Source organism: Pyrgilauda ruficollis, unplaced genomic scaffold, assembly GCF_017590135.1.
Source record: "Pyrgilauda ruficollis isolate IOZ18807 unplaced genomic scaffold, ASM1759013v1 scaffold14, whole genome shotgun sequence".
Lineage (NCBI taxonomy): Eukaryota > Metazoa > Chordata > Aves > Passeriformes > Passeridae > Pyrgilauda > Pyrgilauda ruficollis.
The window spans coordinates 6,557,729-6,572,639 of record NW_024512543.1 but is presented as its reverse complement, the minus strand read 5'-3'; the positions used below and the strand labels follow the sequence as shown (position 1 = coordinate 6,572,639).

At 39.0% G+C, this 14,911-nt stretch overlaps 1 protein-coding gene across 5 annotated transcripts; it reads right to left on the bottom strand.

Annotated features, from left to right (window-relative positions):
- Nucleotides 1–203: 203 nt before the first annotated feature.
- PTGR2 (prostaglandin reductase 2) lies at nucleotides 204–14,232 on the bottom strand. 5 transcript variants are annotated; one of them, XR_005954526.1, is made up of 11 exons: nucleotides 13,748–14,120; nucleotides 9,088–9,156; nucleotides 7,809–7,927; nucleotides 6,617–6,808; nucleotides 5,533–5,703; nucleotides 4,318–4,527; nucleotides 3,800–3,921; nucleotides 2,497–2,584; nucleotides 2,376–2,401; nucleotides 1,726–1,765; nucleotides 204–425 (listed from the first exon to the last, which is right to left on the bottom strand). XR_005954526.1 is itself a non-coding variant. In XM_041459698.1 (10 exons), exons 2-10 carry the CDS (start codon nucleotides 9,122–9,124, stop codon nucleotides 361–363), a joined length of 1,044 nt encoding a protein of 347 aa, XP_041315632.1. In that variant the 5' UTR covers nucleotides 9,125–9,156; nucleotides 14,127–14,232; the 3' UTR covers nucleotides 204–360. The 5 variants fall into 5 exon arrangements, 3 of the variants coding, with proteins under 3 accessions (XP_041315632.1, XP_041315633.1, XP_041315634.1); XM_041459698.1 differs by lacking the exons at nucleotides 2,376–2,401; nucleotides 13,748–14,120 and adding an exon at nucleotides 14,127–14,232; XM_041459699.1 differs by lacking the exon at nucleotides 2,376–2,401.
- Between the last annotated feature and the right edge of the window lie 679 nt (nucleotides 14,233–14,911).

The following is a 14,911-nucleotide window of genomic DNA, read 5'->3' as shown; positions in this document are numbered from 1 at the left end:
AGAATACAATAAAGAAATAGGAATTTCTCACCTTGATGTGTGAAGTGCTGTCACACACCAACTAGGTGATGAGCCTGTGCTTGGGACAACACAGGACGTTCTTTTAAACCACACCCATTAAATATTTGCAAGTGTAGGTGGCAACTGTCAAAATCACGTCAAGAACGTATTACTCATTTCAAGTACAAACTATTGCATTGCTGTTTCCAGTTCAATTTAATTTATTAGCATCCCAAAATCTCTGCTTTCAGTACATACAGAACAAATTAATGGTTTATTTAAGAAATGGAAATTAGTATAAGTAAAAACTTGCCCATTGTTAGAGACAGAATGCAATTATTTTTCTCAAACCAATGACTTTTACTTCGAAATTGAGACGATCTGTTTTCCAATATTGCCTCCATTCATCATGGACTGGAAAGCAGCTTCAAGAGAAATAATGAAATAAGTTAATGTTAAGCAAAATAAGCCAAGTAGCTTCTAAAAATGAAACCAAAAATGGTAGAAGAAAATTTATTAAGCAGCTCCCCAAAAAGGAGAGATACTACTTTGGACCTAATCATATTTATCCTTAATGATGTACTAAATTAAGAAGGGGATTTAAAAAAAAAACAAACCCAAACCAAACCAAAAAACAAACAAACAAACAAACAAACAAAAAAACCTAGCCTGTAATAAACTGCTAAGGGCAGCTTTGTGTAATAATTTAAAAAAAATCTGTAAGCAACTGTTTGACCCTATACAAGTTAAAGATTACATTTGCTGCTTTTGTGATATGTCACACAAACAGGAAAGAGAGACAAGGCAAGACTGGACAGCCCACAAATGCTGTGGGCCACACAAACGTTTGTGAAAGAAAAGCTTCCTAAATATTGTACAACAGTGGGAGAAGCTAGTACAAAAGAATATGTCTTTGAGTAAACAAAGTATGAAAGTATGATATATGACTGATATATTTGACCAAGTTACTTCAAAATACATATGTATACCAGTAAGGAGGAATTAGCAATGACTAGAATAAATTCAAATCTATGAGATTTAGTTATCACTTATTTCCACTAGTTTTCAATCTTGTGGGACTAATGGAAGGGACTAAATCACACTCTTCCCTCTTCCTTGAAGGGGACACATTTTTACAACACATCACATGGCTCATGTCACCAGACCCCCTTCATTTCTGTATTTCCTTTTTTACAGATACTTTGAACAGACTACAGAACATTTTGTTCTATTAAAAGAAATTTTTACTTTCTTTAGTAGGATGCTTTGCCCTTTCTTCTGTATACTTTTCTGGTTTTTTTTGGTTTTTTTTTGTTAGCAAATCCAACAACAACCTCTGTTAGATACTGCATTTTTAAAGTATAAAGGATTTTAAAAAAGTATTTCCTTACCCACAAGTTCAAAGAAAGGGACAGCACTTTAAACCTCTAAGATCTGGATGATTATTACCAGCTGCTAAGATAGCAGTCTAAGAATAAATTCCCCTGAGTACTAAAACAACAACAATAAAATCTAAATTTATATTAAATTATTTTTAAATATACAATAATTCTCTTACAGAACATTTTAATAATTAGTAAAAAAATCATTATAACAAAAATAATGTTTTTGATAAAAATACAAAAATCTAAATTGACAAATGAAACAAATTAGGAGGTAGTTAACCTCTAATGTCATTGCATATAATCAGGCCATTATTCTTCAGAAATGACGTGAATATCTTACCACCGATGTTTGCTAAGCCTTCTACCACCGTCTCTCTGACCTGTCAATGCAAACAAATCCTTTCAGTTTTCCTCAAACAAGAGGAGCATTCCACATTTCTTAGAAACATGCCAAGAAACTGCCACAGAAACCACCGAAATCTAAAGACTTCTCTTGCTGCAATGGACAGGGCTCTATTTGGACTAGATTCTTTCATCAAGAGAGGTGTGAATATTTTCTGATAAATTTGCAGATGGGTTAACTCTTCAATCAGATTCCTGCCCCTACCAAAAGTGAATGTCTTGGTATTTTCCCAGGAAGATTACTGATCACTTGAAGAAGCAAAAACTAATTCAGACAGACCTCACAGGGAAGGCACAGTTAAGCATATACCCATTACAAAGTAATAAATGGTGATCATAAAGCTTGAAGTAAAATTTTGAACAAGAGCGTCAAAAGCATTCAGGACACTTAACTCATCAGGTATTTGAAAGTACATATTTTTGAGAGTCTGAATCTTTAAGTAAAAAAGCACTTGCACTCTGTGCTGAAATAAAGAATACAGACATGAGCAGCATGTAATCAGAGAAGTCAGTCATACTACAGTCAGACCATTCTCTGCAAGTACCTTTTAAAACAGCACTACCTAATGAGCTTTCAATTATACTTACACATTTTTTAAAAGGTCTGTTCAATCCTGAGGCACAGTAAGAGAGGCAGAGACAAAGAAATTAGTCCTCTTGTAGTAGGATATAGTATCAAAGGCCATAGATTAAACCTAGATGTTCTCACCTTCAGTTTACCCTCTTGGATCCACTGGCAGAGTTGTAATACACTAGCTTCTTGTTTGTCCATGTAGTTCAACACCAAGAATCTTTCCCTGTGAAAGAAAAGAATAAGCTTTGGTTTAAGAAACTTTGATCAATGTCCTTGAAAATCTTTAAAATCAGAAAACAGCCTTGTTGAAACTGAAGGGTTATGAGCACAAATTATAAAGAAATGTAGCTCAGGGCCTTGCCAGTTTGTTGTGACACTTCCTGCAGCAGGAGCTTGACAGAAACATCAGTCTTAGGAAATTTTCTTCAAGTATCAGAGAGAAGAGTAATAAAAATCAATAGTTAAAATAGTATCATCAGAATAAGCAAATATCCATAAAAGGTGAGCAAATTCCTATTATTTTTTGCCTTTTATTTTTTCTTTTTTTCAGTGGTAGGGAGAATAATTAATGAACCTGCAATCAGATGGTGAGAATAACTTAACTTTCAGATTCCCCACAATTCTGCATATCCTGCTGTCACGGCTTTCCATAGCAACTGAGAAATAGAAATTATCATCAAAAATGAGAATTACTTGTAGGGATATACTGACTAAATTCTCCACCGCATTCTACCATGCATGGTATATTTTAATAATTATATTCATTTTTTTAGAAGGGCAGACAACAGTAACAAGGACAAGGAAGGATTTTAATTAGAAGACATCAATTGATTTGCACAGAAATCAAATCTCCCAAATGTCCTGCAATGCAATGACTGAAAAATCTAAGACTCTCCTCCTAATCTTTGCCTTAGCTCGATCTGAACCCTAAGAGGAAATTTAGCAATTCCCAGAGTCAGAACATAATAAAAATGTTCTACCCTTATATATCTGTCACGCCTACAGTTCCATTATCTAATAAAACCCCAAATACTAAAAATGTAATTTCAATAAAATCACTGCATCAGCTGCATCCTTATGCCTGAACTGCAACACTTTGAGAGAAGGCACTTTGCAAAACATCTGAGAACAGAACTATGGCAACACCTTTCCTTATACTAAAGAATTGTCAGGGATTAAAGGACTGAATCAAGCAAGCTCAAACAAAATGTAACAACTGACATCTATGACTCTCTATAAAAACATCCTTTCCCATTTTTTTATGCTGATAAAGACAAATATATGGGAAAGGATCTACTGATACCACAATTCTATTTTCCTTTTTAGGCATGGCAACATTCTGTTCCAATTACAAGTAGCTACTGCAGATTACAGACTACAAACACCATATGAACAATCTACCTGGAACCTAGTCACAATTTCTGGAGGAGAAATGTACCTTGTGATGTTCCTTTCTTTCTGTATTTTTTCTGTGTCAGGAGGCAGTGGAGGGGGATAAGGCACGTCTTTGTTATACTGAGAAATCTGTCCACACAGGATGATATGGCTGTTCTGATTCATCTGTTTGGGACAACAAAGTGAGAAAAATGGCATTCCTCAGCCTCAGAAACTAAATTTTTCAGATGCAATAGATGTTATTGCAAAATTTTCACTAGCCATATTTCCTATAAGAATGGGAGAATTGCATGCAATCCCATTCAATCTATGACATTAAAACACGTAAAAATACAAGGCAATAGTGGGAAAATAACTGCTATACAGCCTAGTGTAATTTTAAACGACACTAAATAGAAGGAATATAGGAAATTGTTATCTTAATGTGGGCCCCCAGAATTAGCACCTGAAGTCGATCCCTGAAGTGGAAAGCAGGGCTGTATTACAGGCTGGACTCCAGTATGAATTAATTGAAAGATATTGGAGAACGACTAGAATAAACCTGGCAGCTGGAATAATCACCTGACTTATAACTGTATCACTGATGTCTCCACCAACATTGTCAAAGTAAACATCCACACCACCTGGGCAGAGTTCACGTAGCTGTTTTGCCACATCCCCCTTCTTGTAATTGATAGCAGCATCAAACCCCATTTCTTGGACCAAAATAGAGCACTTTTCATCTGTGCCAGCAATCCCCACCACTCTAGAGCAGCCCTCCAGACGGCCAATCTGCAGACACACAGTTAAAAAAAAACCAAACAAATCAACCAAAAACCCCAAAGACAAATTAGATCATTCATATGCATAAAAGTACCAGCAGAAGAAAGGGGGTCCTAAGGGGTGTTACAGGTATTCCCATCCCACTAAACCCCAGGCAGCAAACAATCCCATCTCATATGACACAACTGCTTCTTGTCACTCCCTCCTCACAACTACACACGGGGCAGGTACAATCAAAATTTGCCATCTTTTCAAACCCACTGACTGCAGAAGACTATGTTTGTGGAATCAACAATGACTGCCAGTACTGGAGAACCAAATATAGTAGAAAACTGCCATCTGCTGAGTACCATAACATAACTAATAAAAGGAAACAAAAATTAGACAATAATTTCTTTAAATACAAGCTTCATAGATTTGCTCATGCATTGTTTCTTCATAGCTTCTCTTTATTAGGTCTAAAGTTTGCTTAACATTGATTTTGTTTGTGTATATATATATATATCTACACACACAGAGAAAGAGAGAAAGATTTGTAGATATGCACATACACTCTCCAAACAGGTTCTACAAAGCAGAGGAGGACAAAAGGACTGTAAATCTCAAAACACAAAAGATGTCATGGGACACAGCACAAAGGGTTTACCACATTACTATTTTCTAAGACAGAAAAAAAAAAAAATTGAAGTCTCCAGTCAACACAGTGCTGGATGGCAGGCTACCATATAAATGTATAATAAATACATGTATATACACACCATCTATTTTACTTGTGTTAGCAACAAGTAATCACCACCATCTGTGTTCTCCTCTCCCTATTTCATGAAACTTGAGTTTCACGTGTCAAGTCTTTCACAGTGAGAGTGTGTGCCAAATCTGTGAAACTGGCCGTTCCCACGGGATTATACCTGCTCACATTTATGAAGATTTTATCTGTATATTTAATAACCAGCATGTTTCAGAAGACAAAACTTGCTAACAGAGTATGTTTGTATGCCCTAAGCCTGCACCTACCTGGCCGGCCAAAGAGCCGCAGGCACCGGCCGCTCCGCTCACCACCATGGTCTGGTTTGCACCCGCGGCCACGTGTCCCTTCTCCCTGATTCCCAACAGGGCCGTCAGCCCCGTGATGCCAGCTGCACCCAGAAAGTAGGAAAGGCGTCCATTTACAAGCTGTGGTGCCAGCTAGGGAACAGAAAGTAGGTAGGAGGTCATTTGTTTCTAAGGTGAGGTTTTGCTCTTTGATTGCCTGAGGGTAAAAAACTATTTCAGGATATTTCTGAGGCAAGGTAAAACCGGTAGGGATGGGCTATCTCTAGCTCTATTCTAACAAAAAGTCTGCACAAAAATGTTATGTCTGTGTGGTTTTAGAAAAAGGTTTTAAACAAAGTAGCCCACAAAAACTTAAATTATGGAAGTGTTAAAAAGCAGTTGGGAGATAAGAAGTTTCCAACAATGGTGATCTATCCCTATGCTAGCATAAAAGGATAACAATGCACCATTTTATCAAATATGGTATTTGCAGATCAGTAACAGAGTCCTAAAGGAAGGCGTTTATTGGAAAGTATAAATTCTCAAACTACAATAATTTTCTGTTACGAGAGAAAAATCAACACAATAGCCCTAATGCACTGAAACCTCTCCACTTTCAACTTAATATTGAGTACCCTTTCTTATGTGAATGTAAAACCTGAGGTAAAAGCTTTTACTAACATAAGTTAGAAAAATAAATTAGATATACATAAAGTCTTTCACGTCTTACACTCTCATGAACAAGAAGCTCTATTAGAATTTAAATAATTAAGAGAATTATTTATTGGAGCAGCTTCAGGGATTTTTTTTTTAAGAACAATTAAAATAATACTGGCCTGTCTATTAACCAGCAAAATTGTTACAAAAAAAATAAATTTATATAAATCTTGGCATCTAGGAGTTGATCTGCCTTTTGAGAACTGATTACTTCAATAAGTATGTTTTCTTTTGCTCAAAAAAATAGTGTCATTAGCAGCTATTTAGGGAAAAAAAGAAGAGGTTTGGGGGGAAAAGAAAAGGGTTTAGGAAAAAACCAGTCACAACCTGGGCTTTGCATTTCTATTACCTTTTGCAGCGAGTCTCCATCAAGAATTGCCACTGTCTGCCAGGGCCAAGTGAAGGAAGTGACAAAGTCTCCTTTAGCGAGGTTGTGGTGCTGGCTCTCCTCCACTACCCCGATGCCCCCACCGTCAGCAACTTCAGAGAGCTGCCAGGGCTGAAGGTAATCCGAGCCCGTGTCCTCATTCATTCGGCAGCGCTGGAACACAAGGCTTTAATGAAAGGCTCTGGTGGAACACAACTTGTTTATCAGTTCAAGTAGAGTGGGGGATGAAGATGTGTTTAGAACTTCAAACACAAAGGGCTACTCAAAAATCTCACAATAAGCCCCAAGTATTCATAATCTTTTCTTAGATCCCTCCTTCCCCCTGTTTGCTCAGTACAAAAGGAGGATGGACCAACCTGATCTCCTCCAGCAGTGTTACCAAAGCCAACATCTACAGACGTTGGCTCATAGGCACCAGCACAACTGAGAATGACTGGCTTGGGTCTGATGAGAACCCTACAAATGCCATTCCTCAACTGAAGGAATCCTGGAAATGCAGGATTGAAAAAGAATGCCCACGAGTCATTTAGTCTATGCCTTTGCACTGAAGAGCAGTCAAATATATGTAGACCATCCCTGACAGAGATCTGTTTAATGAAACATCTTGAAATAGGATGTAGTTTCTTTGCAGTTTCCCATGTAGCTACAGCCAGTATTTAAAAATTCTTAAACTTTTCCTTAATTCTCAAGCTAAATGTACTTTTTTGAAATCTAGACTGTTTTTTTTTCTACTATCACCATCTATGGAGGGAATAAATTATCAGAATTCTCTTTATAGCAAACTTTTACAGACTGTATCTGTCTGGTTCTTCTTCTACCTTCACTTCCATTTCAACCCACAGTTCTCTCAGCCACATGATTTCTGTAATTTTGCATGACTGGAAAAAAAAGAATACAAAAAAGGCCAAGTACAGAAAAAAACTGATACAAACAAATCTGTAATGGCTTACAGTCTCTTCCTAATCCAGTAAAGTCATATTCCTATACAAATATCCCAAGCATATTAATGCCAAATTCCTTCCCAATATAACTCCATCAGAATGAATACAATTACTATGTCACACTAGATATATATTTGTTCTGTAACTGGTAACTTTGGTGTTAAACATCATGACAGGTACAGAGTTGAAGGTACTTAAAATCCAACACCTACCATGTAGGGGTCCACTGAGAGATAGAGAGTTTTAACACGCACTTGTCCCGCTTGGACTGTATCTGCTATTGTACTTTGCTCCAGTCGGAAGTTTTCAGCCACTGGCACTCCATTCTTACCTAGAGTTATATTAGAATTAAATAAATAAACGAATCCCTCATCAATAGGGGAAGGCCTTTTTTTAAGATAGTCCTTTTTAGAATAAATTAGGTTATACATTTACTCAGGTGTAAAACTACAACCAACTACTCTCACTTTTTTGCCTCTTCTGACTCAAGTGAGGCTGAATGAATACAGACTGCAGCCACCGCAAATGCACATTCTGCAAGAGCATCCCTTCACAGAGACTTCCTTACATTAAGGCTCCCCAGAAACATTCAAAAAATTGTGGCAAGCCTCCCAGAACTGGAGGCTTCATCCTCAGGTTGGTACCACATGCAGCAGATCAATCAGACAACTGGAACCACCAGCACTGAGACAGCCAGACAGCCTTGCCTGTTTTAGGTCAGAGTCACTGCACAGCTAGAGCAGGCTCCTGCTGTACCATTTGAAAATCTTAATTGAAGGTCACACTATAGTTCTTAACACTTAAAACTATTTTAGCATTAAGCAGCATACAATACTCCCTCCAAAACTTAATGTCTTCTACGCCAGATTTACGAACTCACTGCTCAAAATACTGCGCTGATCCATAACAAGGCAAATGTGTAAACAAGAGAGTAAACAAAACCTCAACAGTGTAAACTTAAAAACCAAACCATTTGAAATATGAGAGGAGCAAAAGATTCAATATTTACTACAAGGAAACAAAAATTAATAGTAACAAAATATTTTAGACATCTCTTACCCAATGTAAAAAGAATAAATGTGAAAACTAAAAAGTCATGTGCCCTAATCTTTCTTCACTTTCAGCCCCTACACTTAGAGTTTTCTCTTATATTACATGTTAACCCTTTTTTCTCACACAACAGTTTGGAAATCTGCAGACTAAACAAATGCAGTTTGAATATATGTTATATATTTAACAGAAATTTATATTAATACAGTTTACATTTATTAATAAATGCAGACAAATTTATTACAAATATATTTATATTAATGGGAATTGATAAATTTATATATAAATAAATGCAATTTAAATAAACTCTATTGCTGCATACAATATTAAGATGTATAAATGTCAATATCTCAAATTAGTGTCTATTTCTACCCTCACCATTCTGGAGCATTAGGCAATCAGAACAAACACATTGCTGTTTTAGTGGAGTGAAATACATACCAGGCCGTGAATTCAGCACTACTCTTTGTATAATCATCTCTGCTTTTGCAGCACCTTCACACTGGATTTCTACAAAAGAAAATGTTGTTTGAAGGCCTGAAACATAAATTTCCTTGAAAAAAGAATATGAGGCAATGTACTCAGTAATTTGGAAACTGGGGATGAAATACAGACCTCCCCAACTTCAGCACCCATGCCCAAGGAAGATATAAATAATCATATAAACCAACCTCAAGCATAAAATAAACAAACATGCGAATACGGAGTTTCCCTGTTTATCTTATTAAAGCCCTGATTTATACAATGTGACAGTAGCACCTGCTGGAAAGAAGGAAAACTGTAATGCACCGTGCTCCTTGTGGGACCATCACCAGCCCCTACCAGGCAGAAGGAGAGGTGTCTGATTAGCTTTCCTGTGCTGACTGAGAACACCCTGCTCCCACCTAGCAGACACAGAGGCAGCTTTGCACACAGTCAGGTGCCACTCAATAAAAGGCAGGCAGGCAGGCAGGCACACCAGAATAGCAGCCTGCAGGTACATGATAAAAAGACATTGTTGTGTAAGATGTTTTGTAAGAAAAAGCAATTCTTTCTATTAGCAGTACTCAGAGATGAGAAAGAATGAGATCATCACTCAATCTGTTCTACAGAAAGACTTCTCCCTGAATTTCAACAGTTTTAAAAGAGGATTGCAAATCTGTGATTTTGCACCTGTGAGACCTAAAGTTATTAAGAGGAAGTTACCCTGATTTAACAGGAGAAAAACATGATCTCACATGCTTTCAGATCTAATACAAAATAAAAATGTGACTACTATTTTCAGCCAAGAGCCATAAATAACCAACCTCCACACGAACAAAGGACATTAAGGAATGAAACATGATAGCTAACATCTTTGTCATAGTGTTTATTTTGCTGACAAGAACAGCAAATTGGAGCAAATCTAAAAGACGAGCCTAGAAACAGTAAATCATCACCATTTATCCAACATCTTTGTTCACTGAACATTGCAAAATACAGAACCTTCTGTCTGTACTGCTACAGTGCTTACATAACAGCAACCATAAATCATCAAGAACTATAGTCTGGAATGCTGAAAAACAGCTAAAAAGTTATTAGGAGAAAAGGTGCACATCCCTGTCCATCCCTCCCCTCTAAAACACACAGCGGACTCAAAACACAAGCATCTTGTTAAAGAAACAGATCAAGCTTTAGCATTTTATTGTGTTTGCACTTGAAAAGCTTCTTATTTGGGAAAACTTAATAAAAAGTTAATTTCTTTCCAGTATTTCAACACATAAGGATGCTACAAGGAATGAATCTCAAATGTGTCTTTACAGCATCACATAATGCTCAAAAATAAGTGATCTGCACAGCTCTTTGGACAAAACAGTGTAGAACAGTCTACAACAAAAGGAAAAAACCCCACACTTTGATGAAATTACTACTTACTGTTTATATACAAAAATGAGCATTGAAAATTAAGGACTTAACTGAAATGTGAAATAGAAATCCACCTTTATACCCAAAAAGCTGATACAACCTCCAGAACATAAATAATGTAAAACCCTAACAGGAAGGATGGCCTAAGAGAAAGTTTGGATGATGTTAAGTTCAGCTCTGTACTCAGCTACAGACTTCCTCTGTGATCATGGGCACATGCCACTGTATTTATTTTACAGAATATTTTTCAGAACAAAACTAAAATCTTTCCTGTTAACATCTGCCCAGCAAAATTACATTCAAGCAGTACAACTGTTTTTCCCAGAGCAATTGATTTAGCATCTGAGAATTTCTGCTAATACAAGGAGCGTTTAATAAACTGTCAGATGTGTTCAGTGCAGTTTAAAAGGCCAAGCCCACTCTAGTAAATGATTTGCACACATTTGCAACTCAGCTGAAGTTTCTAACCACTAATCAAACCGCTCTGAGCAGAAATAATGAGTTAAGAATGTAGTGAATATAAACCAACAGCATCTGAGATCTGGGCACATCACTATACATCACCTCTGTATGTACTATCCCTACTCATGGCTGAGGGTTTGAGGCTGTGTTTTTGAACCACACAGAGCAGGCAGAATTGCTGTACAGCTCATGCCTTACAGAGCAGGCCACTGTCAAAACTGCTGACTCCATTTTTGTTAGCCTGAAACTAAACGTGTATTATGTATAAACACAAAACCCCAATCTGAACAAGAGAGGATGAAGATAATTTTTATTGTGACTAACGTACTCCTGAGATATCTGCTTTCTATGATTATACAGAGGAAAAAAAACCCAGTTATATAAAGAAAAAAAAATCCAAGATATTAACATACTAAAAGGAAGACAAAGCAATACAGAGCAGCATAGATAGATGTGAGTAGAAAAATTATTCAATGTAAGTTTAGACTACTTCTTTGAATGCCTGACATTTTGAAGGAACAGAAGCACTGTTTATTTCGCAGTTTGTTTTCACAGCTTTTGTTTGAGGAGCCTGTGTACTGGTTCAATTTGAAAATCTTCCAAATACTGTGAGTGGGTGGACAAAAAGTGAAACTGAATTGTCACTAATTCTGTGACAGCTGCCACAGCAAATACAACACTGCAGATGGACATTTACTTCTAAATAGGTCTGCACCTACAGTGGAAGTCAGCAACACCATTACACAAGCAAATGGTCACAGTAACACCGTAACACAGTAAGAATCAAACTTTCCTCACATTACAAACAATATAGAAGTGACTAAAGAAAATAAGTAGAGGCACCATCTTTTAGTACAGTGAGGAAAGTTTTTGGAAAAAGAGAACAAGTTTTCTTTAAAAAGTGAAATAAAGGGGATTTGTATCGTATACACAATTTTTTTTAATGCCAGTGTGCAGGATGTTTTTGACTATTTTTTAAAAAGACAACACAACTATTACATTTTAGCGTTTCCAAACAAAACCAATCTGAGTTGGTTTTACTCTTTGAATCAAACAGAGTAAAAAACCTAAGTTTTAACATAATTGTGCTATGCCAATCACCTGATCCACCCTACGAGTACATCAGCAGCATTAAGCAGCACAACAGCAGCATCTTCAGGGGAGTCTCAAGTAGGTTTTAGCCCAGTTTCACCCTTATCTCTGTCTCCCCTTGCCTTTCTTTCCCCACTGTTTCAGAGACATGTGACAACTCCTTTTAAAAAGTTAAATAAATTCCTCAGTGTTAAAATGCTCCAGTTTGTTTGCCCTGGGCTTGGTTCCCAGAACTTCGTGTTTCTGTGACTGTCCATAAGGCAGAGTTTTCAGCTGCCTATACTCTTGCCAAAACGAGTCACCTGCTTCCAAGTCATTAAAGCTCATGCCAGATGCAGGCTAGTTAAAAAGCAAAAGGAAGAACAGGTAGTCCTGTATCAGGCCTAGGCAGCAAGGAGGCAGGCAATCTAAACAGAGCAAAAGATTTGGAAGTCTTCTGAAACTGTGATGTCAAAATGGCTGGAGCAAGGATCCTCAAAGTAAACTCAAGGAAAGAAATTTCAAGAATGACTCTGAATGAGGAACGTGCAGGAAGAAAAGATGGGAAGAACTGGGACTAGGAGTAAGCAAGAACAGAGAAACATGACAAGAATAGCAACTTAATGGTCAGTAAAGCAGAGAAGAGGAAAAAAGAATGGGCAGAGAGAACTGAAGATAGTGGGAACAATGAATGAGACAACCAAGCAAATTGAGGTGGGAATGACTGGTGAAAAAACAAGAGACAACTGTAACTGGCAAGGTGAGGTAAATGGAAAAGCAAACGTAATGGATTAAGCACCAAAGTTTCTACCTGGATTAAGCACCAAAGTTTCTACCAGCTCTGATAAGGAACTCTACATTTGATGAATGTTAATTAATGGCAAGCCAGAATCAATACTGACTGTCAGGAATGGACAAAAATACATGCCATAAAAAGCTAAATACTTTCATGAACTGAACCAATACATTTTGATTTCCTAATGTTCCTAATTTCCTAATGTCTCATCACTGAATTCCCTCATGAGAAGTCTCTCCCATAGTGTTTTCTTAATGTGGATTTTCTGACACACTCTAAGTGTTGAGGGCAGGCTCCAATCTTTCTTCCAAGGAAGAAGCAGATGAAGAAGAAAAACAATAGTAGTAGGATTTTAATCCAGACATCTCTTTTTTTATACCCCCAAGAAGCTTAATATATTTCAGCTTTTTATCAGATTTCACTGACCTACAAATCAAAAGTTCCAGGAAGCATACTCATTAATATCTACATACGATAGGACTGTATACACTTTACTTTTTCAGATTCAGGTGCCAAAAAAAAAAATAAAAATCTAAAAGCTTTTAGGTACCACATCTTGAACTTTTTTTTTTTTCCTCACTAAGTAGTTGCATTGCATTAGAGTTGCACAAAACTCTTTAGAATACCGCATCTGTATATCTTCTATATACAGAAAGCCTATTTCTTCTTGTCAGAATTTCACATAAGGAATACAGATTGTCCCCAGGATGGCAGGAGCATCACCCGATGGGTTTTTTGAGAAGCCTATAATGCAGTTTGCAGGCTCCCACGTGAGAGCCTAGTGACTATCCGGGTTCCCAGGTATGCCCGAAGCCCAAGTCAGAAAGCAGCGCTGCCAAGGGTGGAAGAGAAGAGCCCCTGCAGAGAGCCTTGCAGAGGAGCCATTACCAGCTTCGGAAGCCGCAGGCACAGCAGCCCAGGAGAGAGAATCCAGAGAGGCAGCGCAGGGGGCTCAGTCCTACAGGCAGCTCCGGGGCTGCGGTGGGCTCAGCTCCTCTCCTCAGGAACGCCTGCACCGCCCCGGGACGCGCTCTGATCAGGGGCTCAGTAAAGCTCGATTCCAGCTCGCGTTCCGGGGACCGGGCAATGCCAGCAGCCTCTTCCGCACCTGTGCCCCTACCTGCCCTGTAGCGAGGAGGTGCTACTCCCTGAGGATACGACTCCTGGGAAGGAGAATAGGAGCCCTACCAAGCACCGGGCCCCCAGGCGGACCCGCGGCCCGCCCCCGGTACCGCTGCGCCCCTCAGAGCCCGCAGCTCCCGCTCACCTTGAGCCGACCCGAGCGCCCCAGACCGCCCCGCCCGGCCCGGCCCGGCCCCGCGCGCACGCGCGCCGTCCTTAAACAGGGAAACGCCGGGGAGACCCAGCCTTAAAGCGGCGATGGCCCGAGCCCGTCCGTGGCGGTGTGAGGGGCTGTGGCGGGATGTCCCCTGAATCGCATGATCACACCCAATCATTAAGATTGGAAAAGGCCTCCCAGAACATCGGGACCAACCTTTCACTGGACACCCTGTCTACTAGACAGGACACTAAGTGCCACATATGGTTCCTTGAATGCCTCCAGGGAATGCAAGTCCACCCTTTCCCCAGGCAGCCAGATTCCAGTTAATGCTTGATTCAGTGAAGAAATTCTTCATTATGTCCAACCTGAACCTCTTCTGGCATAGCTTGAGGCCATCTCCTCTTGACCTGTTGCTGGCTGCCTGGGAGAAGAGACCAGTCCTCCGGTGGCTACAATCTCCTTCCAGGAATTGTAGAGAGCAATAATAAGGTTCTCCCACTCACCCACCAAGTCTTCTTTTCCTCAGGATAAACTCTCCCAGCTCCCTCAGCCACTCATCACACCTGTGCTCCAGACCCTTCACCACCTCCACTGCCTTTCTCTGGATCTGCTCCAGCACCTCCATGTCTTTTTTGTTGTGATGGGCCCAAAACTGGGCACAGGACTCAAGGTGCGGTCGTGCCAGTGCTGAGTGCAGGGGGACAATCCCTGCCCTGCTCCTGCTGGCCACACTGTTGTTGGTACATGCCAGGATGCCACTGGCCTCCCTG